The sequence below is a fragment of the Rhinolophus ferrumequinum genome, chromosome 16, assembly GCF_004115265.2.
Source record: "Rhinolophus ferrumequinum isolate MPI-CBG mRhiFer1 chromosome 16, mRhiFer1_v1.p, whole genome shotgun sequence".
Classification (NCBI taxonomy): domain Eukaryota; kingdom Metazoa; phylum Chordata; class Mammalia; order Chiroptera; family Rhinolophidae; genus Rhinolophus; species Rhinolophus ferrumequinum.
Genome location: NC_046299.1, coordinates 36,514,078 through 36,533,268, shown reverse-complemented (window position 1 = coordinate 36,533,268; position 19,191 = coordinate 36,514,078). Strand labels below are relative to the sequence as shown.

The window sequence follows — 19,191 nt, the reverse complement described above, 5'->3', positions numbered from 1 at the left end:
TTATAGCCAAATGTTGCAAACTTTTCACCAAAACAAAGCATTTTTATTTCATCTAGGAAAAAAATAAGAATAGTTCAAATTGAGCTTTTTTTTGCCATTCTTTTTATTGCATTTTATCTACAAAAAGGAAAGAATAAGTCTGGGGATAAAGACCTCCTATACTAATTGACCAACTTTAAGGCAAAGACATTTGTGCTGTTTGCAAAAATTTCTGATTCTTCCTGTCTTCGGAGACATACCAACATTATACTATTTTTTTTTCCTTGAAGGAAATTACATTCTCTGTATAATGAAATGTAAGCTCAAAAAACCAAGTACAATTCACCATTTCCCCTCCCACTGCTGCAGTGATTGGAGAAAAAAAGCATGTTGAGGTGAAACATCAATTAGCCTGAGGCCCTGAGGACAACATCAGCAGAGCCTACTTGCTAAGATGTTAGTGCAGATATGTAGAGTGAGTAAGAAATGAAACGTTCTTAGGTTAAGGGTTAAGCCATTAATTTGGGGATTTTGTTCCTGCATCATAACCTATCCTTTCTTGACTGATATATTCAGACAAAAATAATTTAGTAAATGCTTCAATATTAATGTCTTCTAGACAGGGAACTAGAGGATTGTGAACTACGATCATCACAGTTATTGTGAAGCACGATTTTTTGTGCCTTCATGGTAATGCAAACGCCATCCATAATACAAGGAACTAATTAAATTGCTTAAAAATAAACAAGAAGAAAAACTCTTTAAAATGGGTCAGAATTTGTCATCACATGTTCTGCAGCAATTTTCATTTTGAGGAGTTTATCTTACAAAATCGCAGTTATAATAGGTATCATCCTGATATTTTAAATCCTATTGTTAAGTCAGATTAATAAAACTATTCATAATAGATGAGCTTGTCACTTTTAGTATCTAACTTTTTTAATGTCAGACTGAAGTGATGTCTATTCACCATTTTAAAAGGTTTGGCCTAACATGGTAAGGAGGAAACTGATGACCTATCCCTTATAGCAGTTTCCAGTGGACAAAGGGAGCAGCACAGCGTCTCTATTAACTACCACTGCCACTTAGAAAACCACTGAGGATGTTGAAGCAGCATGTGTGGAGAGCTTCTTTCTTGGAAATACTAGAACAGTGTTTCAGTGTGTGGTGACATCTTTTGTCATTTCCTCCTAAGTAGATTGTCCTTCTTTTGTAATATGCTGGACTCCTTATAGCTTTGAGAAAATTGAGAAAAAATGAGCCATAATTTATTCTGTGATGTGTAAGTATGTAATGCAATTTAATTTCCCGAGTCAGGAAGTTAAAACCACATTTTTGTGGATTTGTTTAAATACAAAACGTTTTTTAACAAATCATCATCATGAAATAGTTGTGTATATAAGTCACAGTCCTAATTAAAATTGTCTGGGCTAAGCAAAAATGGTATTCCTTACTTTTAAATAGGTTACTAAGAACCTATCCTCATACTTTAATAATGTTTTAACAGGTTGCATTATATCATGGCAATCTAATGATTCGATAAAGCCATATTATTATTATTATTATTACACAACAAACATTCTTGTTTAGGTCATTGTCTATAGTCCTTCTTTGTGTAGAACTTTGAACCCAGATCTTTTTCTCCACGTCTAAAATTTTCACTTTATAACATACATGCCTCTGAAGCCAACCAGAAACTTCTAAACACAATTTCCTAGGGAATTGGTTAGAACAAGGGAATTGGTTAATACAATTAACTGCATTGCAATCTTTAATGTATTCTTAGATAGGCATATATATATATATATATATATATATGTATATATATATATATATATACACACACACATATATATGTCTATTTGTATATATATACAAATATATATATATATTTGTTTGTATGTATGTAGAGTTAAGTTTGTATGAAACAGAGAAACAATGATCAGAGTGTTGATATTCTAGTAGGAGCAAATTAATGTCCTGCTCAAATCCCAGTCACTTTTGCGTAGACAGGGCCTCATAATCTTGCTTAATCCTCCATTTTCCCTTCAAGTAATTAGATTAGGGAAGTCATTCAACCAAGGGCAACCAACCTATACATGGATCAGCAGCTAATAGTGTGGTGGCCTGATTTAATCAGTGACAAGCTTAGAACTGAATAGAGACTAATTAGGACACAGAGTCGGTGCTGTTGCCTGGAACTAAAAGGTAAAGTCACAGTAACATTCGGGGTGAACAAATGGGGCAGCCTGAAAAGCCTGGGGAAAGAGAAAGAGAGAGAGAGAGAGAGAGAGAGAGAGAGAGAGAGAGAGAGAGAGATTCCAAGAAACAATTATAAGAAATATTTTGCAGCCTCTGAGAGAGAAAATTTCCCTGTTAACTAAATTCCCACCAACCCGTACCGACACAGTTATAGGTCCAGTGAGGCATATTTGTACCTTGGCTCTGTTCTTAGATCACTAGCACCCAACATCAAGTCAGTTGGTTAACCTAATACATCTAGCTCTAAAATAAATAAATAAATAAATAAATAAATAAATAAATAAGTAAATAAATAAATAAATATCTTTAAAAACATATTAGAAGCTTTTTGTTGAGTTGACGTTATAAGTAAATTCCAAAACTCTTAATATGCTTAACTTGGTCCTCTCCATTTCGTAGTCCAGTGTTTCACAAAGTATAACCTGCTTTGTGTTAGAATCATCTCTCATCTTAGAATCATCTGAGAGTTTTATTAGGAAATGTAATCTTCTGAGAATTTTTTTTGAATTTTTGGAAGGTGGTGGGAGTTTGTAATCTAAATAATACATTTATGTGATCTTTATATACTCTAAATTTTGAGAATTATCATCACATTCCATTATGGCCTTATCATATAATATTAAACAATAACAACAAAACAACAACAAAACTTTATTTTTTGCTATTTTTTTCCTCCTTAGGTTAAGCTCCAGAAATATTAGAACAGGACGTTTACCTCAAGTTGATCAAATCCAGTATTATACTTACTAGAAGAAAAATAAAGAATACCTTTGAGATATTTCCACACGTGCTTCTAAATCTTCTTATGATTATTATTCCACCGTTATTGAGATAGAAGGGACACTTGATAAATACTTACTTAATTTAAAAATATTAGTTAATTTTAATACAAAGGCATTCTATATCTAATAATACCTAAACAATACTGATTATAAAGAAGATATTCTCAATATGTTTCTTGCAACACAAGTGTTTTATGAAACACCTAGCAAAATGAAAATCTCAAATATCTATAAAAGATAAACTTAGCTAATAAGTTCAACTATAAAGAGCTCTAAGAACAATGCAATTCCTAATTATTGTACTGTTTATAACAATTCTACAAATGTCCACTGAAAATTGTCAACTAAAACAAGATCACAAACATCCATTAAGTTGCTTTGCTAGAGACATAAAGATAAGTATCTCCGAATTATAGACTGAGATTCTTGAGAAATCTGTGAGGGGAAAAAGAAAATACATAAATAGCAAGGGTTTAGAAAAAATAATGTAATAGCAGATGAAAAACTTAATTCTAAGTTGGACGATGAAGGATTCACTGAGTAGGACTTGCAAGATTTACTAAGAGAAATGAGGGATAGGATGTTTAGGCAGGAGATAATAAAAATAAATAAATGTATGAAAAGTCATGGTGTATGTGGAAAAGACAGGACTACAAGATGACATATAAATAAGAGATAATAATGTATCAAAGTGCTTGTAGATGCAAATAATAGAAAACTAAATTGAAAATGGCTTAGCTGACAAGGTCATTTATTATCTCTCATAATAATTTGATCAGAGTTGCGGAATTTGTTCAGCAACTCAGAGACAACAAGATCTTGGCTCTTTCCATTTCTTTGCTCTGTTATCCTCAGCATATTATTTGCTTATAGATTAACACTATCAATAGTCCCCAAATGACCATTGAAGCTCCAGATTTTATATCCTTACAGCAGCATCTATAAGCAGCATCTATAAGAAAATAGAACATTGTTTTTCCTTCTCTCTCTCTCTCTCCTATTAAGAAAAATTATTCATGTTACCTAGAATTAGATCTCATGTACATTTCCAAAACAATCACTGCTAAAAGAGTAGAATTACCATGATTGGGTTAGATTAGTCAATAGTTATTCGGTTAGGGGCATAGCATCCCCTAAAGCACAAATACACAAATACACCAGTTATTTGAACTTATTTAGAGTTCTGAGTCCAGGGATGAAGTGTCTGATTGGTAAGCAATTCAAAGTATCTTCCATATATATGCGAGAAATTTACGTATGTCTCTACAGTTGAGTCTCTAAATATTTAACAACGCTATAACACATTGAATTGTGTTTTACAGTGTAAATGTTGATTGCTATCTAAATTTTCCTTATAATTATCTTAGATATTTATATCAAACCATTTTAGACTCCCCTGGCATAATCAAGAGTCCCACTCAAAGACATAAACAATGTTCAAATGGGCAAAACTTTAGGGAAAATATCAATTGCTTGTTTTTAACTGTAAATGTTCTTCATGGTATGTTTTCTATATGTAAAATTACTTTTTAAATGACTGTATCCAAGAAGATTCGCAAAGCCAATTACATTAGCATTGATTATTGATATATATATATATATATATGGAATATATATATATATGGAATATATATATATATATATATATATATATATATATATATATATCACTATGTACTTTGTGTGTGTGCATGTGTATCACAAAGATAGAGTGATCAGGAAGGGAGGGAGAGAAAGAGGAAGAGGGAGAGATCACAACTCTTCATGATATTCAAGGTTAATTTGCCCACATGTTCCTGAATGAGCTTGAGATGGGAAATTTGTGTTAGCCTTGAGTTAGCTGTTCTCTTATTAAGTCTTAGATCCTAAGTGACTCCCCTTGTGTTGGCTGAGGGTGTACACACACACACACACACACACACACACGCACACACACACACACTCAGAGTTCCCTCTTTTCTTTCTTTTTTCTTCCTTCCTTCCTTCCTTCCTTCCTTCCTTCCTTCCTTCCTTCCTTCCTTCCTTCCTTCCTTCTTTCTTTCTTTCTTTTTTCTTTCTTCCCTTCTCCTTCTCCTTTTCTCCTCCTTCTGCTCCTCTTTCGTCCTCCTCCACTCCACTTCTTCCCGCATCTCCTTCTCCTCCTCCTGTAACAACCTAATATAGATCCAAGCTAAGTATTTCTTCTGGTGCCTTCAAGCACATGCACAATCAGAACTAATAAAACAACCAACCGAACAAAAAGTTTCAGTTCTGGAAGTAAAAATTATTTGTTGTGGTATTGAGAGTATTTTATCAGTCTTCAAAATGGCACTAAGATACAAGAGTGATATAAGATATGTTTAAGGATAAGAGACTGATCTTATAAATTATATTCTCTTGAATTGTGAATACACTGTCTTACACTGAGGGCTGCTTATACAGAGTAATAGTCTGGAAGGCACAGTACAGGGTGCTTTTATGACTTGCATGTTACCGGGAAGACACTCAGTTACTAAGGGGGTTGGAGATTAAACTAATGAGCATGAGTTCTGAAGCCTGAAACAAAAATGATAATAATAACCTATAACTTAAATTATTTTTCACAAAAATACAGTGTTTCAAGTTAATAGTTGTATTTAATTTTTGAAAATGCTGAGAATACAGAATGGGCACCAATGTTGGAAAGAAGTATTATGTAGAAATTACAAATTGGAGTGTTCAAATCCTTTAGTGATAAAACAAATGGTGAAAAGATAATATAACAGGGAAGATTTTCAGATACCTGGACATTAATTTAGAAGTATCCCACGGCTGTTGATGTGTAACCTGATAATATACAAAAAACTATCACAGGAAATAAGTTTCCTAGTTATCATTATTAAAGGACTCCAATGAAACCACTGATCAATATGAAAGTCTTTAGAAGAATGTTAAATCTGAAGCATATACTCACATTCTATTTTCAGATGATCAGCATGCTATTTTTAACTTTCAAGGGGACAAAACTGCTGTATTGAATTGTCTAATTCATCTTATATTCAAATGATCTCAAATCTGTATCTTTACCTATTTGCAGACATCCAACGACACCTTTGAAATACCCCTCATGTTGACTGGAGACGTAGTGTTAAGGAAGAGGCTCAACTATGAAGTTAAGACTCAATACTTTGTCATCATCCAAGCTAATGTGAGTATTTAATTTCTCTTACTTTCCTCCCGTGAACTTAGGAAATAAAGGACTCAACCAAAATGTATATAAGTGTTCTTAGAGAACTTAGTGTATTTTGCAGCTGCAAAAGGGTAGCCCTGCCCTCAGTGTAGTGTATGTATTTTATTCTTCTACATAGGGACTGGAATAAAGTGGGAGGATTGTTTCCACACACTGTAAACTTCACTCTCTGAAACAGTAGTACCCACTCTTCAATAACTTACTGCTAGCTCATCCTGAAGTATTTCTCAAAGCATGATCCACAAAACAACTGCAGCAGAATCACTTTGGGAACACAATAAAAATGCAGATTCCTGAACTCAACTTCCGACCCTCTGAATAAAAATTTCACAGGGTAGAAGTCGAATACCTGCATTTTTTTTATTAGCTCCCCAGGGGATTGCAAAATACACTAAATGTATAGAACTGCTGAATCGGTAATCTTTACCCTGATGGCTGTACTTACTGAACAGTCGTTCATTAAATATTAGCTGCTATGACCATAACCATGATATGTCGACCGTAGTAACAGAAAACCTGAAAAACAGTTGCTTACGGGTACATAACCTTGACATTTATTATTATTATTATTATTATTATTATTTTAATAAAATGTCTAGATTGATATGGCTCAAGTGATGGTTTGACAGTTCAAATATATCACCAAGGATTTGGTTTCCTTGTATCCTTAAACTCTGCCCTTCCTTTGAAATTTGGTTATTTTTCCAAAGCCTTATCTGCCATGTGCTAGTGAATACCGTAGTCATTAGCAACACAACTGTATTTCAAGTTCGAGCATAAGCAGGTGGAAAGGGTGGTAAAGCTAGAACTCTTTTTATGTTTGTTTATTCTGTCTCCAATTATCTGAGAGGAAACTTTCCCTGTGTCTTTTCCTACCCAACTTCCACTTACAGAATTAGATTGCATAAGTCATCATAGCAGAAAGGAAAGTTGAGGAAGTTTGTATATGGTAAAGGGGCATGAGATAATAATCTCTGGATGACAGCAAGTGTGGTTCCTCTCCTGGGGCTGGGCGATGGATGATCTGAAAAAAAAAAAAAATGTTGGTAAGGGGAAGAAGGGGACAAACATTTTTAGGAAAAACAAACAAACAATAAAAGTAACAGGGCAGGCCACAGGTAGCTTCTAACATTGAAAAGTCCCATAACTAGTGGCAGGGCCATGTTCTGTAAAGGTAGTTAGGCTCTGAAGCCAGTTGTGTCTTTGATGACTCCTATGCATTATAATCTTACTCATGTAGCAAAATAGAGAGCCAGAAGGGAGTGTGGCCAAAGGAAAGTATCCTCCATCAGCTGTTCTGAACAAGTTTATAAGGGACCACCCTTATCTGCAGTTTCCCTTTGTGCCATTTCAGTTATGCTTGGTCAATCACAGTCTGAAAATATTAAATGGAAAATTCCAAAAATAAACAATTCAGTAAACAATTCATAAATTTTAAATTTCATGCCTTTCTGAGTAGTGTGATGAAATCTTGTGCTGACATGCTTCTTCCTGCACAGGAAGTGAATCATCCCTTTATCCAGTGTAACCATAGTGTCTATTCTACCTGCCTGTTTGTTACCGTGTTTCCCCAAAAATAAGACCTAGCCGGGCAATCAGCTCTAATGTGTCTTTTGGAGCAAAAGTTAATATAAAACCCAGTCTTATTTTACTATAATATAAAACCGGGTCTTATAATATAATAATATAATGTAACATAATATAATATAATGCTGGGTCTTATATTCATTTTTGCTCCAAAAGTCACATTAGAGCGGATTGTTCAGCTAGGTCTTATTTTCGGGGAAACAGGGTAGTCATTTAGTAGCCTAATTGTTGCAGCATTGAAGTGCTTATGTTCACGTAAACCTTTTTTACATAATAATGGCCCCAAAGTCATCCAAATAATTTTTATTACAGTATATTGTTAAAATTATTCTATTTGATCATTAGTTACTATTGCTGATCTCTCTCTGTGCTTAATTTATAAATTAAACTTTGTCATTGATATGTATATAGAGGGAATAAAACATAGTATATATAGAGTTTGGAATTATCCATGGTTTTAGGCATACACTGGGATTCTTGGAATGTATCCCACAGATAAGGGGTGTCAAGAAACAAAATTCAACCAAGTAAATTTGAAGATCTAATTGGTTTTATTAAGCAATGCATAAATCTGGCAGCATCCATCCAACAAGTAGGTTGCTAGGAGGGATTGTATAAAATGGAAGGATTTTATAGGAAAAAGGGTGGAGTAGAAGACCTATTAACAATAGAAAATAAATAATTTTAGGTTAGGACATCCCCATTTTTGAGGGGGAAGAGAAAGCCTAGGGTTTTATCATGAAAATCGCCTCTTCTTCCTTTGGGGAATGAAGATGTCATGTGCTAGATTACCTTACTACCAGTGCTGGACCAGAAAATTCCAAACTGATTGGTTAAGGTTACATTCCTGGGGAAGGTCAAAATTGCAGTTAAGTCAGGTATTAAATCCAGGTTCGGTATCATGGCTTTTAGCACAAGTGACACCCTTTGGTGTCTGTGGTTTTCTTTTTAACAGAGGGAATTGTTATATATGCAACAATATATAAATGTTTTCTTCTTTCTTTTTTTTTTTTAACTTTCTTAGAGATGTTTCACCAGAAAGGGGATATATATGTGTATATGTATATGCGTGTGGGTAGATATTGATAGAAATCTATTTCTTGAAGCCAAATTTCTTGACTTTCATTCTAAATTCATAAGGTTTCTGTTTTGTTTTATTTTCAGTTCAGTGTGGGCTGTCTTGGTATCCAGTGAAAGAGACTAGAGAAAATTGGATATAGGAAAAAGGAAAATCTATGAAATGGGGACTCTTAGAACTCCTCAAAAACACTGAAATATTTTTTTAAAAAATATTTGCTATTAAGTGCGAATGCAAACATAAGATACACTTTTCTGTGTCTGACTCAGAATCTCTACTAAAATTTCCAAAAAAAAAAGTCAGATTGCTATGGCATGTATCTAAAAGCTAATTTTTATTGTGCTATTTAAAATGAGCTAATTTCTTTTTTAAAGAAATTCAAGCTAACAGAAATCTAAACTGTTCTCTAATTTTAAATATTTATAAAGACATCTGGAGCAATTTATATGCAATTTGCTAGACTAACTAGGGTTAGAGTGATCAGTTTTTAGCATGTCAGGGATAAAATTGTGAAACAGAAGGATATACATGAATCATTGAAAGGGATGAATGGAATGGGCAAGACGTTGAAAGATTTGTATTTATCTGTAAAAATGACTTTTATATAAATTTGAATCATACAGTACAAAATGTGAAAGTTAAATATAGGAGAGCATATTATTCAGTGTTCATAAAAGTTTTCAGAATTACAGTCTTTTAAAAGTTGTAAAATATACTGAAATTAGGATGTATAACAAATATTTATCTATGCTTAAGTTATATTTGATTTTGGTTTTTGGCATGGAATTGATAGCTACCCTCATGATCTCATGAGAGGCAGTGAGTGAAGTACAGTCAAAAGCCTGAACTCGAGAACCACATGGCCTGGATTAAATAATATCCCAGTTCGGCCATTTAGTAGTTGTCTGACTTTGGGTATGCTCTGTCTGTCAGTTTCCTAACTAGTAAAATGGGGATATTAATGACACATAACATAGAGGGTCCTTGTGAGAATTACCAAGTTAGCAAACAAAAATGTACTTAGACTAATGCTTAGAATATACTCTGATATCATTACAGTATTGCATGAACTACTTAAGTACCAGTACTTTATTGTTTAAAAATGGATAATTAAAAATGGAATTACTATGAGAAAAGTTATGTGTGTGTGTGTATATATATATATATATATACACACATATATGTAGTATATATATATATATATATATGTAGTATATATTCATGTACTGTAACCTTAGTAGTTAATGCCATATTTTTTCTAAAATGTTATAATATATCACGTTCCCACAAATTATAAAGAAGAATGCCCATTGTGTCTACATTTTAGATATATAATTCATTAATATTTAAGACAGTGGGTTATTGGAGCTGGAACACTGTCTCATATTTGCTTGAATATCAATGTAGGTATCTCTTCCCAATTCTTTGTTCAGTGACCTCACATTTTTGTCTTTGGTGGGAGTATTTACATAATAGAAAGTGATAAATGCTACAAATCAGGGCTTCTTGTCTCAAAGAGCTGGTTGTCAAAACATTTGCTGCTTTGTATATATCAATATCTATATAATTTAATATTTATGTTTATGTAGGATAATGATATCAAATATCCAAAATATCTTTCTAATTATTCTTTTATATTATTCTTTTATTGTTTATTAACAGTATATAAACCAAAGTACAAGGTGAACCATGTACATCAATAACCTACATATTCTCTTAATGTTATAAAGAGAGTTGAAATATAAGCAAGCAATTTTAACTTTAAAGTCGATGTTATCTAAGAGGCTACAGGTCTGATGATAATTACTGAACATTTCTCAGCTTTGGCCTGGCTTTGCTTATAGTACAGATATTTGATTGATTTGCAAAAGGAATCATTAAAATTTTCAAATTTCATGGGAGTTTTTTTTAATCTGTGTGAAAATGTTATGATTCTTAAATAAGTTGGAAGAGTTTTGGTTGACCCACATTAGAAAATGTATCACTTGTTTTCTTGATAATATTTGCAACATTGTTACCCACAAATACCCAATGAGGGAATGATCAATTGTAGAGAAAAGAAGAAAACAATCTCAGAAAGGAAGTTCAGAGAAGTAATAATCAACAGGGATTACATTTGTTGAAATTTCCAATACATTCTGTTACCACAAACTAATTTTGATGTTTTCCTAAGTCACAAAAGAATAAAACTCATCTCTATAGATTTTCTTCAAAGCCAACTTTCTTTTGTACCACTCTTATGCTGAGAAGAAATACTAAGGGCCCTTCAGTACTCAAGAGCCCTTAAATAATGATCAGAAAGGAAAAGTTTACATTTCATTTAGAATCATAGCAAGAATAATTTCTGAATTACCCTGTTTCCCCAAAAAATAAGACCTAGCTGGACAATCAACTCTAATGCATCTTTTGGAACAAAAATTAATATAAGACCTTGTCTTATATTATATTATGTTATATAAGACCCGGTCTTATAGTAAAAATATGAAAAATCTAGAGAAGAGATTTAGCTGTCTTTTATAACAAGATATTTTATTATAGTTTCTAAAAATATAAAATTTATATTTTATTGTTAACTCTGTCTTTTCTCTTAATGACTATGCATATTCAAAAAAGTGTGTAAACTGTAAGGGAAGAAACCTTTTATCTTATTTCTTCTAGTTTTTTTGTTGTTGTTTGTTTGTTTGTTTTTGTCTGACCTAATGATTAAATTGACATAAGACACAGTAACAGGAGGAAAACAATTTAATTTTATATGTCCAGGAGCCCCATAAAAAATATGAAACTCAAAGAAGTAACCAAAGCAGGCATCTTTTATAGCTTTAGACAAGGAAACAGTAAATTTGTGAAGAATCGGCCAAAAAAAAAAAAAAAAAAAAGGTGGGGGCGATTTGAGCATTAGATAGTAAATTAGTGAAGAAGTAACAAAGTTTGTTTACAGCCTTCTTGGCCCTAAATTTCCTGTTTCTGGCAATAAAGATGCCTTCTACCTATCCAGGTATAGGTAAAGTACTTTTCATCTGGGAGATATAATTCCTGCTTTCAGAACAAAGGAAAGTCAGAGTGTCCTTCTTGCATGGCTGTTTCTCAAGTAACGTTAATTCAAAATCATCAATATGCCAAAGTGGCATATGTTGGGGTGGCGTCTTCTGGTCTCCTTCAAAACGTTGCAATTATATGGGTTTGGATATAGAAATCACTTTCTATATTTTTAGATTCAACCTACGTAAACAACTTTTCAGAAATAAACCCAACCAACCTGTCTACTTCCTACTGATAAATGGAATACGTGCTGATATTACACCCACTGTTTCTAGCTTTGACAGTTTCTTGGGCATATTCTGGAGAATGACACTGAAATGGGAGGATTGTGGTCAATTATTTAGCAAACATTTATAAAATGTTCAAGTAATGAAGATATGGAAGCATATGGGGAACTAAAATATGATACTATCCTGTCTACTAGTATGCATAAATTTAAGGAAAAAATAGGTAAATGTTTCAAACTAAAAAACTTTCAAAAAACAACAACAACAAAAACAAAAAGAATATGCTTCTAAAGTGGTTTAGACCAAGGCAATCTTGTTGCTGCTGTTTACTTTTTTGAATATAGAAATTTAACCAAATCAAGTTGCTAGGATAACTTTTAAATTTCCAATCAGTGATATTCCATCTATCACTGATGAACAGAAGCAAGACAGAAATCTCTGAGGTCTTCGGTAACTTAGTTAAGGTCAAAAGACTCAGGGCAACTCTAATTATGTTGAAATATATATTTTTTTCTTTATCTACTGCAAATACCTGATAAGGTAATGAACGAGTCTTTAATGTATGTATCTATGAGTGACTTTGGTAGGTACTTCTAGCCATTTTATTAAATTAAACACTACTTGAATACCGAGTATGTAAATGTTGAATGTCTCTTTATTCCAGCTCCTATGACATTACCTCAAAAATAAATCAGAATATCGGCATGTCTCGCACTCATTTTAAAATTGGTTTACATAGAATTCCATACTCCACACAATCAGCATTTAATTTAATATACTTCTAAATATAGAGGAAGTATGATTGAATTAGAAACTAACATTTGTCTCTAGTTTGATCAAAGAATAGTGGGCAGTGAAACTATTTTACAGCAAGAAATCCTTTCAATTGAGAGGAGAGGATTGAAGTCATACTTATCATCTGACAGTTAGAGGTGTTTTATTGCCTTTACATTGTCACACTTGAAATATTTGCAGTTTTCTAACAATGGCTTCATTAAAAAAGTGGATTATGACAATGAGTTATCTCTGAGCTACTTATAAAAGTATTATAATTTTCTTTGAAGTTGTAATAGTCACATCCTCTTTAAAAAAACAAAAAAAAATTCTTCCTTGCAAAGTATTGACGAAAAATTCTACTTATGTAGTAAATGATTCATTCAAAAGCAATGGGTTTCTTTGATATGCCAGACATTGTGTTATAGTAGGATTCTGAAGAGTTGTACATTTTGTTGCCATCATGTGTGGCCAGATCGGAGGCTTTCAATAAAGATGCTAAGGTTTCAGGGACCAGGTCAATATCACTTCTCTGTGAGGCATTAACAGAATGCTCCAGTTAGGTTGGATCACCCACTGTTGAATATTCCTTATGGCTTTCTTCATTCTATATTGAAGATGTGTCTAGGCTTTTAAATTCTTGCATGTCGGTTTTTATTCTGGATTATTCTATATATCACCTACAATTTCTTTCACAGCTGTATTCACAACTGTTATGGATGCTAATTAAAGATTTCATGTAATTAAAAGTTTAATGTTAGTAATTATGTAAATGATATATGTGAAATAATAGTGCACGTTGAGAAAACAAATTAAACAAACTTGGATAACTTTATAGAGATACATTTTCCTCATCAGTCATATTTCCTAAATGAATAAAATATTTCATTTTTTAAATGTTTACAATGTATTATTTTTGAAAGGGAAGAAAAAGAGAAATGAGGAAGGAAAATGAGAGAGAAGAAGGAAGGAATTTTTTGATAATTTTTAATGTGTTTTGTATTTTCATATAGCAATTAAGGAAAATGTAAACTTAATGAAATCACATAAATATTTATGTAAATAATTGTTTTATTTATACTACTCTTGATTTCTAGTGTCATTTCTTTTATCCAGAATAGCCTTTAGCAGTAATATTTTACTAGAGAGAGCAAAATGGTTTGTTTGTTTCTTTCTTTCTTTCTTTCTCTCAGTTGCCAAGAAATTCACTTTAGACGTATTTTTTAAGATGGATTTGGTTTGAACTGGGAGAAGAGAATCATGGATTACCAAAACAACAGCAACAAAATCAAAACAGCAGATAGGAGAGAAGCTCTGAAAACCAAATAGAAATTACCCTTTTGTAAAAAGTTGTAAAAGCAACTTATATTTATAAGGGAAAATCTCCATTTTCAAGGGTGTCTCCTTCTCTATATCTGGAATAGAAGGATGACAAAATCTGTAGAAGCTCATCAGTGCAGAAAGCAGGGACTTAAATTTAAATAACAACCATGCCCTCATTTACTGGGTTTTGCCTGAAAACCTGGCTCTTCCTCTCCCAATATCTTTTTCTTTTGTCTTTAGCTGGAGAAGGTATTTCAGGTGGTGGCTTGGGTCATTTCAAAGAGGTACCCTGTTTTCCTGGGTACTTCCCATGTGTACAGGAGGTGTACATGTTATTAAATTTCTAGTTTTTTTTGTTTGTTTTGTTTTGTTTTGTTTTTTCCTACTGTTAATCTGCCTTTTAATATTGGGGAGTCTCAGCCAAGATAGGTAGATAGGTAGAGGAACAATTATTTGTCCTTCCCCCTGCAATAGGTTCTCTGGTTTTTTGTTTTTTGTTTTTCCCATTTAATATTTCACATTTTATAGAGCAACACTTTGTAAGTGATGTGTTTTCCTAGTATGAGATAAAAGCCAACATTATGTATGTCGGTAAATATACACCCTCTGTTATACACTTGTATCCAGTTTATGGGATAGTGACGATGACCCCAAAGCGCAGAAGATAGTGAGAGATTTGTTTCTGACAGACTGAATGGAAAATAGGATTAGAAAACACTCCACTTTATCTATTACAGTGACTTGGTGGTGGCACATAAGGTGTAAGACTGAGTGGCATGAAAGTATAGAGACATTTCTTCTGGGATATTAAAATAGTTTTGGCACATCCAAGATCGCATAAAATGTTACTTATTTGATATTTTTTTCTTAAATTTAGATTGAGTCAGTTTTAACAAAATATATCCTGAGTAATTATAATAGGAAAACATGTGAGACATACAAAAACATTTCTCTAATAAGAGTACGACAGATCTGGTGGGTGTTCTACTCTTCCCTTCCCTTTATTTCCCCCTTCATTTTAAACAAAATTTATCTAATAAGCCTAAATCGCTTTAAGCATCATTAAAAGAAAAAAAAAAAAAGCTGGGTTGGAGTGGGGATGAAGGAATCAAGGACTATCTGTGTTTGCTAATTGGCCTTTTCAGAGGAAATGTGAACTTTCTTGAATATTCATGATGGGAGCTAGTTTCACAATTTGGAGCAAGCTTCATATAGGAGTTAGGCTCCTATCCTCCTACAGCAACTGGGAAACAGGGGCTCTATCTTCCTTGATGATTACATTTCAAAGGGATGATTCCCAGGTCCTTGAGAAAAAGTCCTTGGTTATAAAACTGGCAAAAGTTTGAGCTGGAATAGACATGGGGATGCATATATTTTTTTGAATTAATGTTTTCATTTTCTTTGGTTTAATATCCAGAAGTGAAACTTCCATAATAATGTCATAATAACTATACTATGACAGATAGTTATTACACTTATCATGGAGATTGTAAGGTATCCAAATATAGAACCATTATGTGGTACACTGAAACTATCATAATATAATATTGTATATCAGCTATACTTTAATTTAAAAAAAAATGAGCTGGGAGAAGATGTCATCTCAAAAAGGCAGAAAAAGTTTCTTCATTTGCAAATTTTCTACAGTAGATGCTCTAAGAAAAGAGAAATCAGGTGATTATAGTGAGGAAGGAACCAGTGTAGAGTTTAGTCAAACTGAGGGGAACATTAAGTTCATCTTGTTTTTTTGTTTTGTTTTGTTTTCTCCTCCCTCACAGGATCGTGCACAAAATCTAAATGAACGGCGAACCACAACTACCACCCTCACAGTAGATGTTCTGGATGGAGATGACTTGGGTCCAATGTTTCTTCCTTGTGTCCTTGTACCAAACACTCGTGATTGTCGTCCAATCACCTATAAAGCTGCCATACCTGAGTTGCATACTCCGGTAAATATATTCTCATCTTTTCCCCTTCACTTACACCTCTTTAACCCCAATGAATTCTGTTCAAGTATTTTGCAGCTATATTAGGTGAGACTATCAAACTTCACTATATGGTTTTTGAAAAATACTTATATCCAAGCTCAATTTTATACACTTTGGGTAAAATTTTGGTCACAATATATAATTATATTATTGACAATAGAAAGTATGTCACAAAACCACATCCTGTTTTACACTGATGATTTAATTGTTTTTTTACCATGGATCATCAGAGTCCAGTTCCCAATAAATTTCAGGAAATTCTGAGAAATCACTTCAGCATTTCCTTAAATTCACATGTAAAGATACAGTCCTAAGTCAGAAGACACACAGGTCAGCAAGATATTCTTTAGCCTCTTACAATTCTGAAATATCATTGGACATTATGCTTGGTTGTTTGGGGGTGGGAGCTAATGAATGCAAATATTTATCCCTTAAAGGTATATTTTAAAGACGCTAAAAGGTAAGTGATGAATACATAGTTTCTACATTTGATTCAGCATCTGATTTTTAAAATTTTAATGAAGCTGTAAATTGCTATGAACTTGGAATTCACACCTTGGATCTCCCTGAACAATAAATACTTGTGCCTAAGAATACAAATTATAAGGCAAATAGATATCCTGCTTAGGCTAAAATATTAATTTCTTGTTTAGAAATAAAATAAATATATATAAATTCTCTTTTAGAGAAGTCAAATTTCTAGTAGTCAACTGTTTGATTAATGGCTTTGTTCCTCTGGAAAGCATTTCAGTTTCTGGTTTAGTAACATGGCTCGTGGTGTCAGAATTTGTTGGAAGGTATTTACTTTTGTTCTCAAAAATGTGAGAATTGTGGTTTTGGGGATCCTCTCTGGTTTGAGATTTTTAAATAATAAAACAGAAATTCCTTCTACTAAGTTTAAATTACGTTGCATTCTATTTGCTTCAGAGTTTTTATCTAATGTTTTATCTGTAGGCTTTATAGCTTTACTCACTGTAGATCTTAAATGTTTGAGAATCACTTTTATGTCCACTGATATAAAAGGTTGCTGTCTAGTTAGCTTATATGAACAAAAAATGATGGAGAAAAATAATAAATGGCATGTGCATTAAGTAAAGAAAATAATACAAATCTTCAGCTAAATGGAGTAATTTTGTAGGCAAAAAAGCGAATGTGGAACTTCTCTGGACAAATAGTTGTTGATTTCCTAAAGTTATGTGTCATGATATTATGTTGATTCCCAGTAAGAAGACAATCAGTGATGGTTAATACTATTTTTTCTTTTGAAAGTCTTAGTTGAAATCATGAGAAAAAGCTAATATTTTTAGTATTAATTTATTTTTCTGAGTTGATTTGTGCAGCTGGTGTACCAGTGAGATTCCAAGTTAAGGGGCATAGTGATAAAATAGTAACTAAAATCAATGAATCAGCCTGATGCCCGTTTAACAGTACTTGGTATATTGAGAGAAATAAAGGAAAACAGAGGTTGCTACTTGAGAAGTAGCATAGATTGACTTTATAAAGGATCTTTGAGCATTCCTTCCTCTCTCTTCCAGATTACAGACTAAGCACCTTTCTCATTGCTGTGTAGTTTCATGCTAGAGATGAGGCCATGCTCCAAATTTGGGGTAAAAATATAAGCGGTAATAATAAATAATGGTTATATTGAATGTTCAGTTTGTCATGAATTTTACTAAACTCTACAAAAATACTACCTGAAATCTGTTTGGATAGTTACCATTATTATGGCCATTTTACAGAGGAAATTTCTGAGGTTGGAGTTTACGTAACTTTCCGTAGCCTTGCAACTAACAAGTAAAAAACATTTTCTTTTAAAATCATGTATCTTGAATTAAATGTGATGCTATAAATTCCAGAGTGATGAAGCTTTATGATTCATCATACTTTTGATTGACCAGTTCATTAACATTCTGTGAATTAAAGAGGATTTTAGTATTACATATATAAATTATTATGGCTAATGTTTATTCAACAAACGGTATACTTTTATTGCCATGCAGGAAAAAAAAAATGTTTACTTGCATAATTAGGCACTTTTCTGATTATCTGGTACTGCGTAACAAACCACCAACATTTAATGTTTCAAACTACAATTTTTGAATTTGCTCATGAAATTGCAGTTTTGGCAGGCTTGAGGGAACAGGTCATCTCTGTTCCCCGCAGCATGGACTAGAGTACCTTGACTGAGGACTGGACACCACTCTCAGAGTGGCTAACTTAGCAAGTGGGTGCTGGCTGTTTGCTCAAGCTCAGCCAGGCCTGTATGCCATAGGCTTCATTTCTACTCCATGTGAAACTCTCATAGGCTGTCTGTGTTTCCTGTGTCACAGCAAGGCACTTGGTTCTAAGAACAAGCTTCCCAAGAGAATTCGGCAGAATTTGTGAACCAGCCTTACAATGGGCAGTGTTAACGTCTGTTGTAATCAAACCTCTGCCAGATAAAAGGAGTAGAAATACATATGTCCCCTGATGGGACGAGTATCCAAGTTACACTGTAAGAAGAATATATGGGGGAGGAAATTTTATTGTAACAATCTTCGGAAAATAAAATCAAGTTATAGTACTGGCATCAGGTTTCTATATGCTCTTTTACATGTCATCTTGGATCCCCTCTGGATTCTTAGGTTTTAAAAACTGGAGCTAATTTTTTTTTATTAGTTTCAGGTGTACAAAACAATGTACTAGACATTTTGCCCTTCACAAAGTGATAAACCCCCTACCTCAATCTGTTGCCCCTCTGATATCATGTGTATCTGTTAGAATTCCATTAACTCTATTCCCTGTGCTGTACTCCATATCCCATGACTATATATATATATATATATATATATATATATATATATATATATATATATATATATATATATAAAATCATAGTTAACATAGAAAACTGGAGCTAATTTTTGATTTTCACATTCAAATTGCTGTGTTTATGTCTTTCTTT

The 19,191-nt window shown here is 32.9% G+C and overlaps 1 protein-coding gene across 1 annotated transcript in view; it reads left to right on the top strand.

Moving 5' to 3' along the window:
• The window catches only part of PCDH15 (protocadherin related 15), a 714,179-nt gene that overhangs the window by 342,265 nt on the left and 352,723 nt on the right, over positions 1–19,191 (top strand). Inside the window, exons 8-9 of the mRNA XM_033131356.1 lie at positions 6,079–6,189; positions 16,038–16,208. Of these exons, the coding sequence (XP_032987247.1) occupies positions 6,079–6,189; positions 16,038–16,208 (282 nt within the window). The remainder of the gene's footprint in view (positions 1–6,078; positions 6,190–16,037; positions 16,209–19,191) is intronic.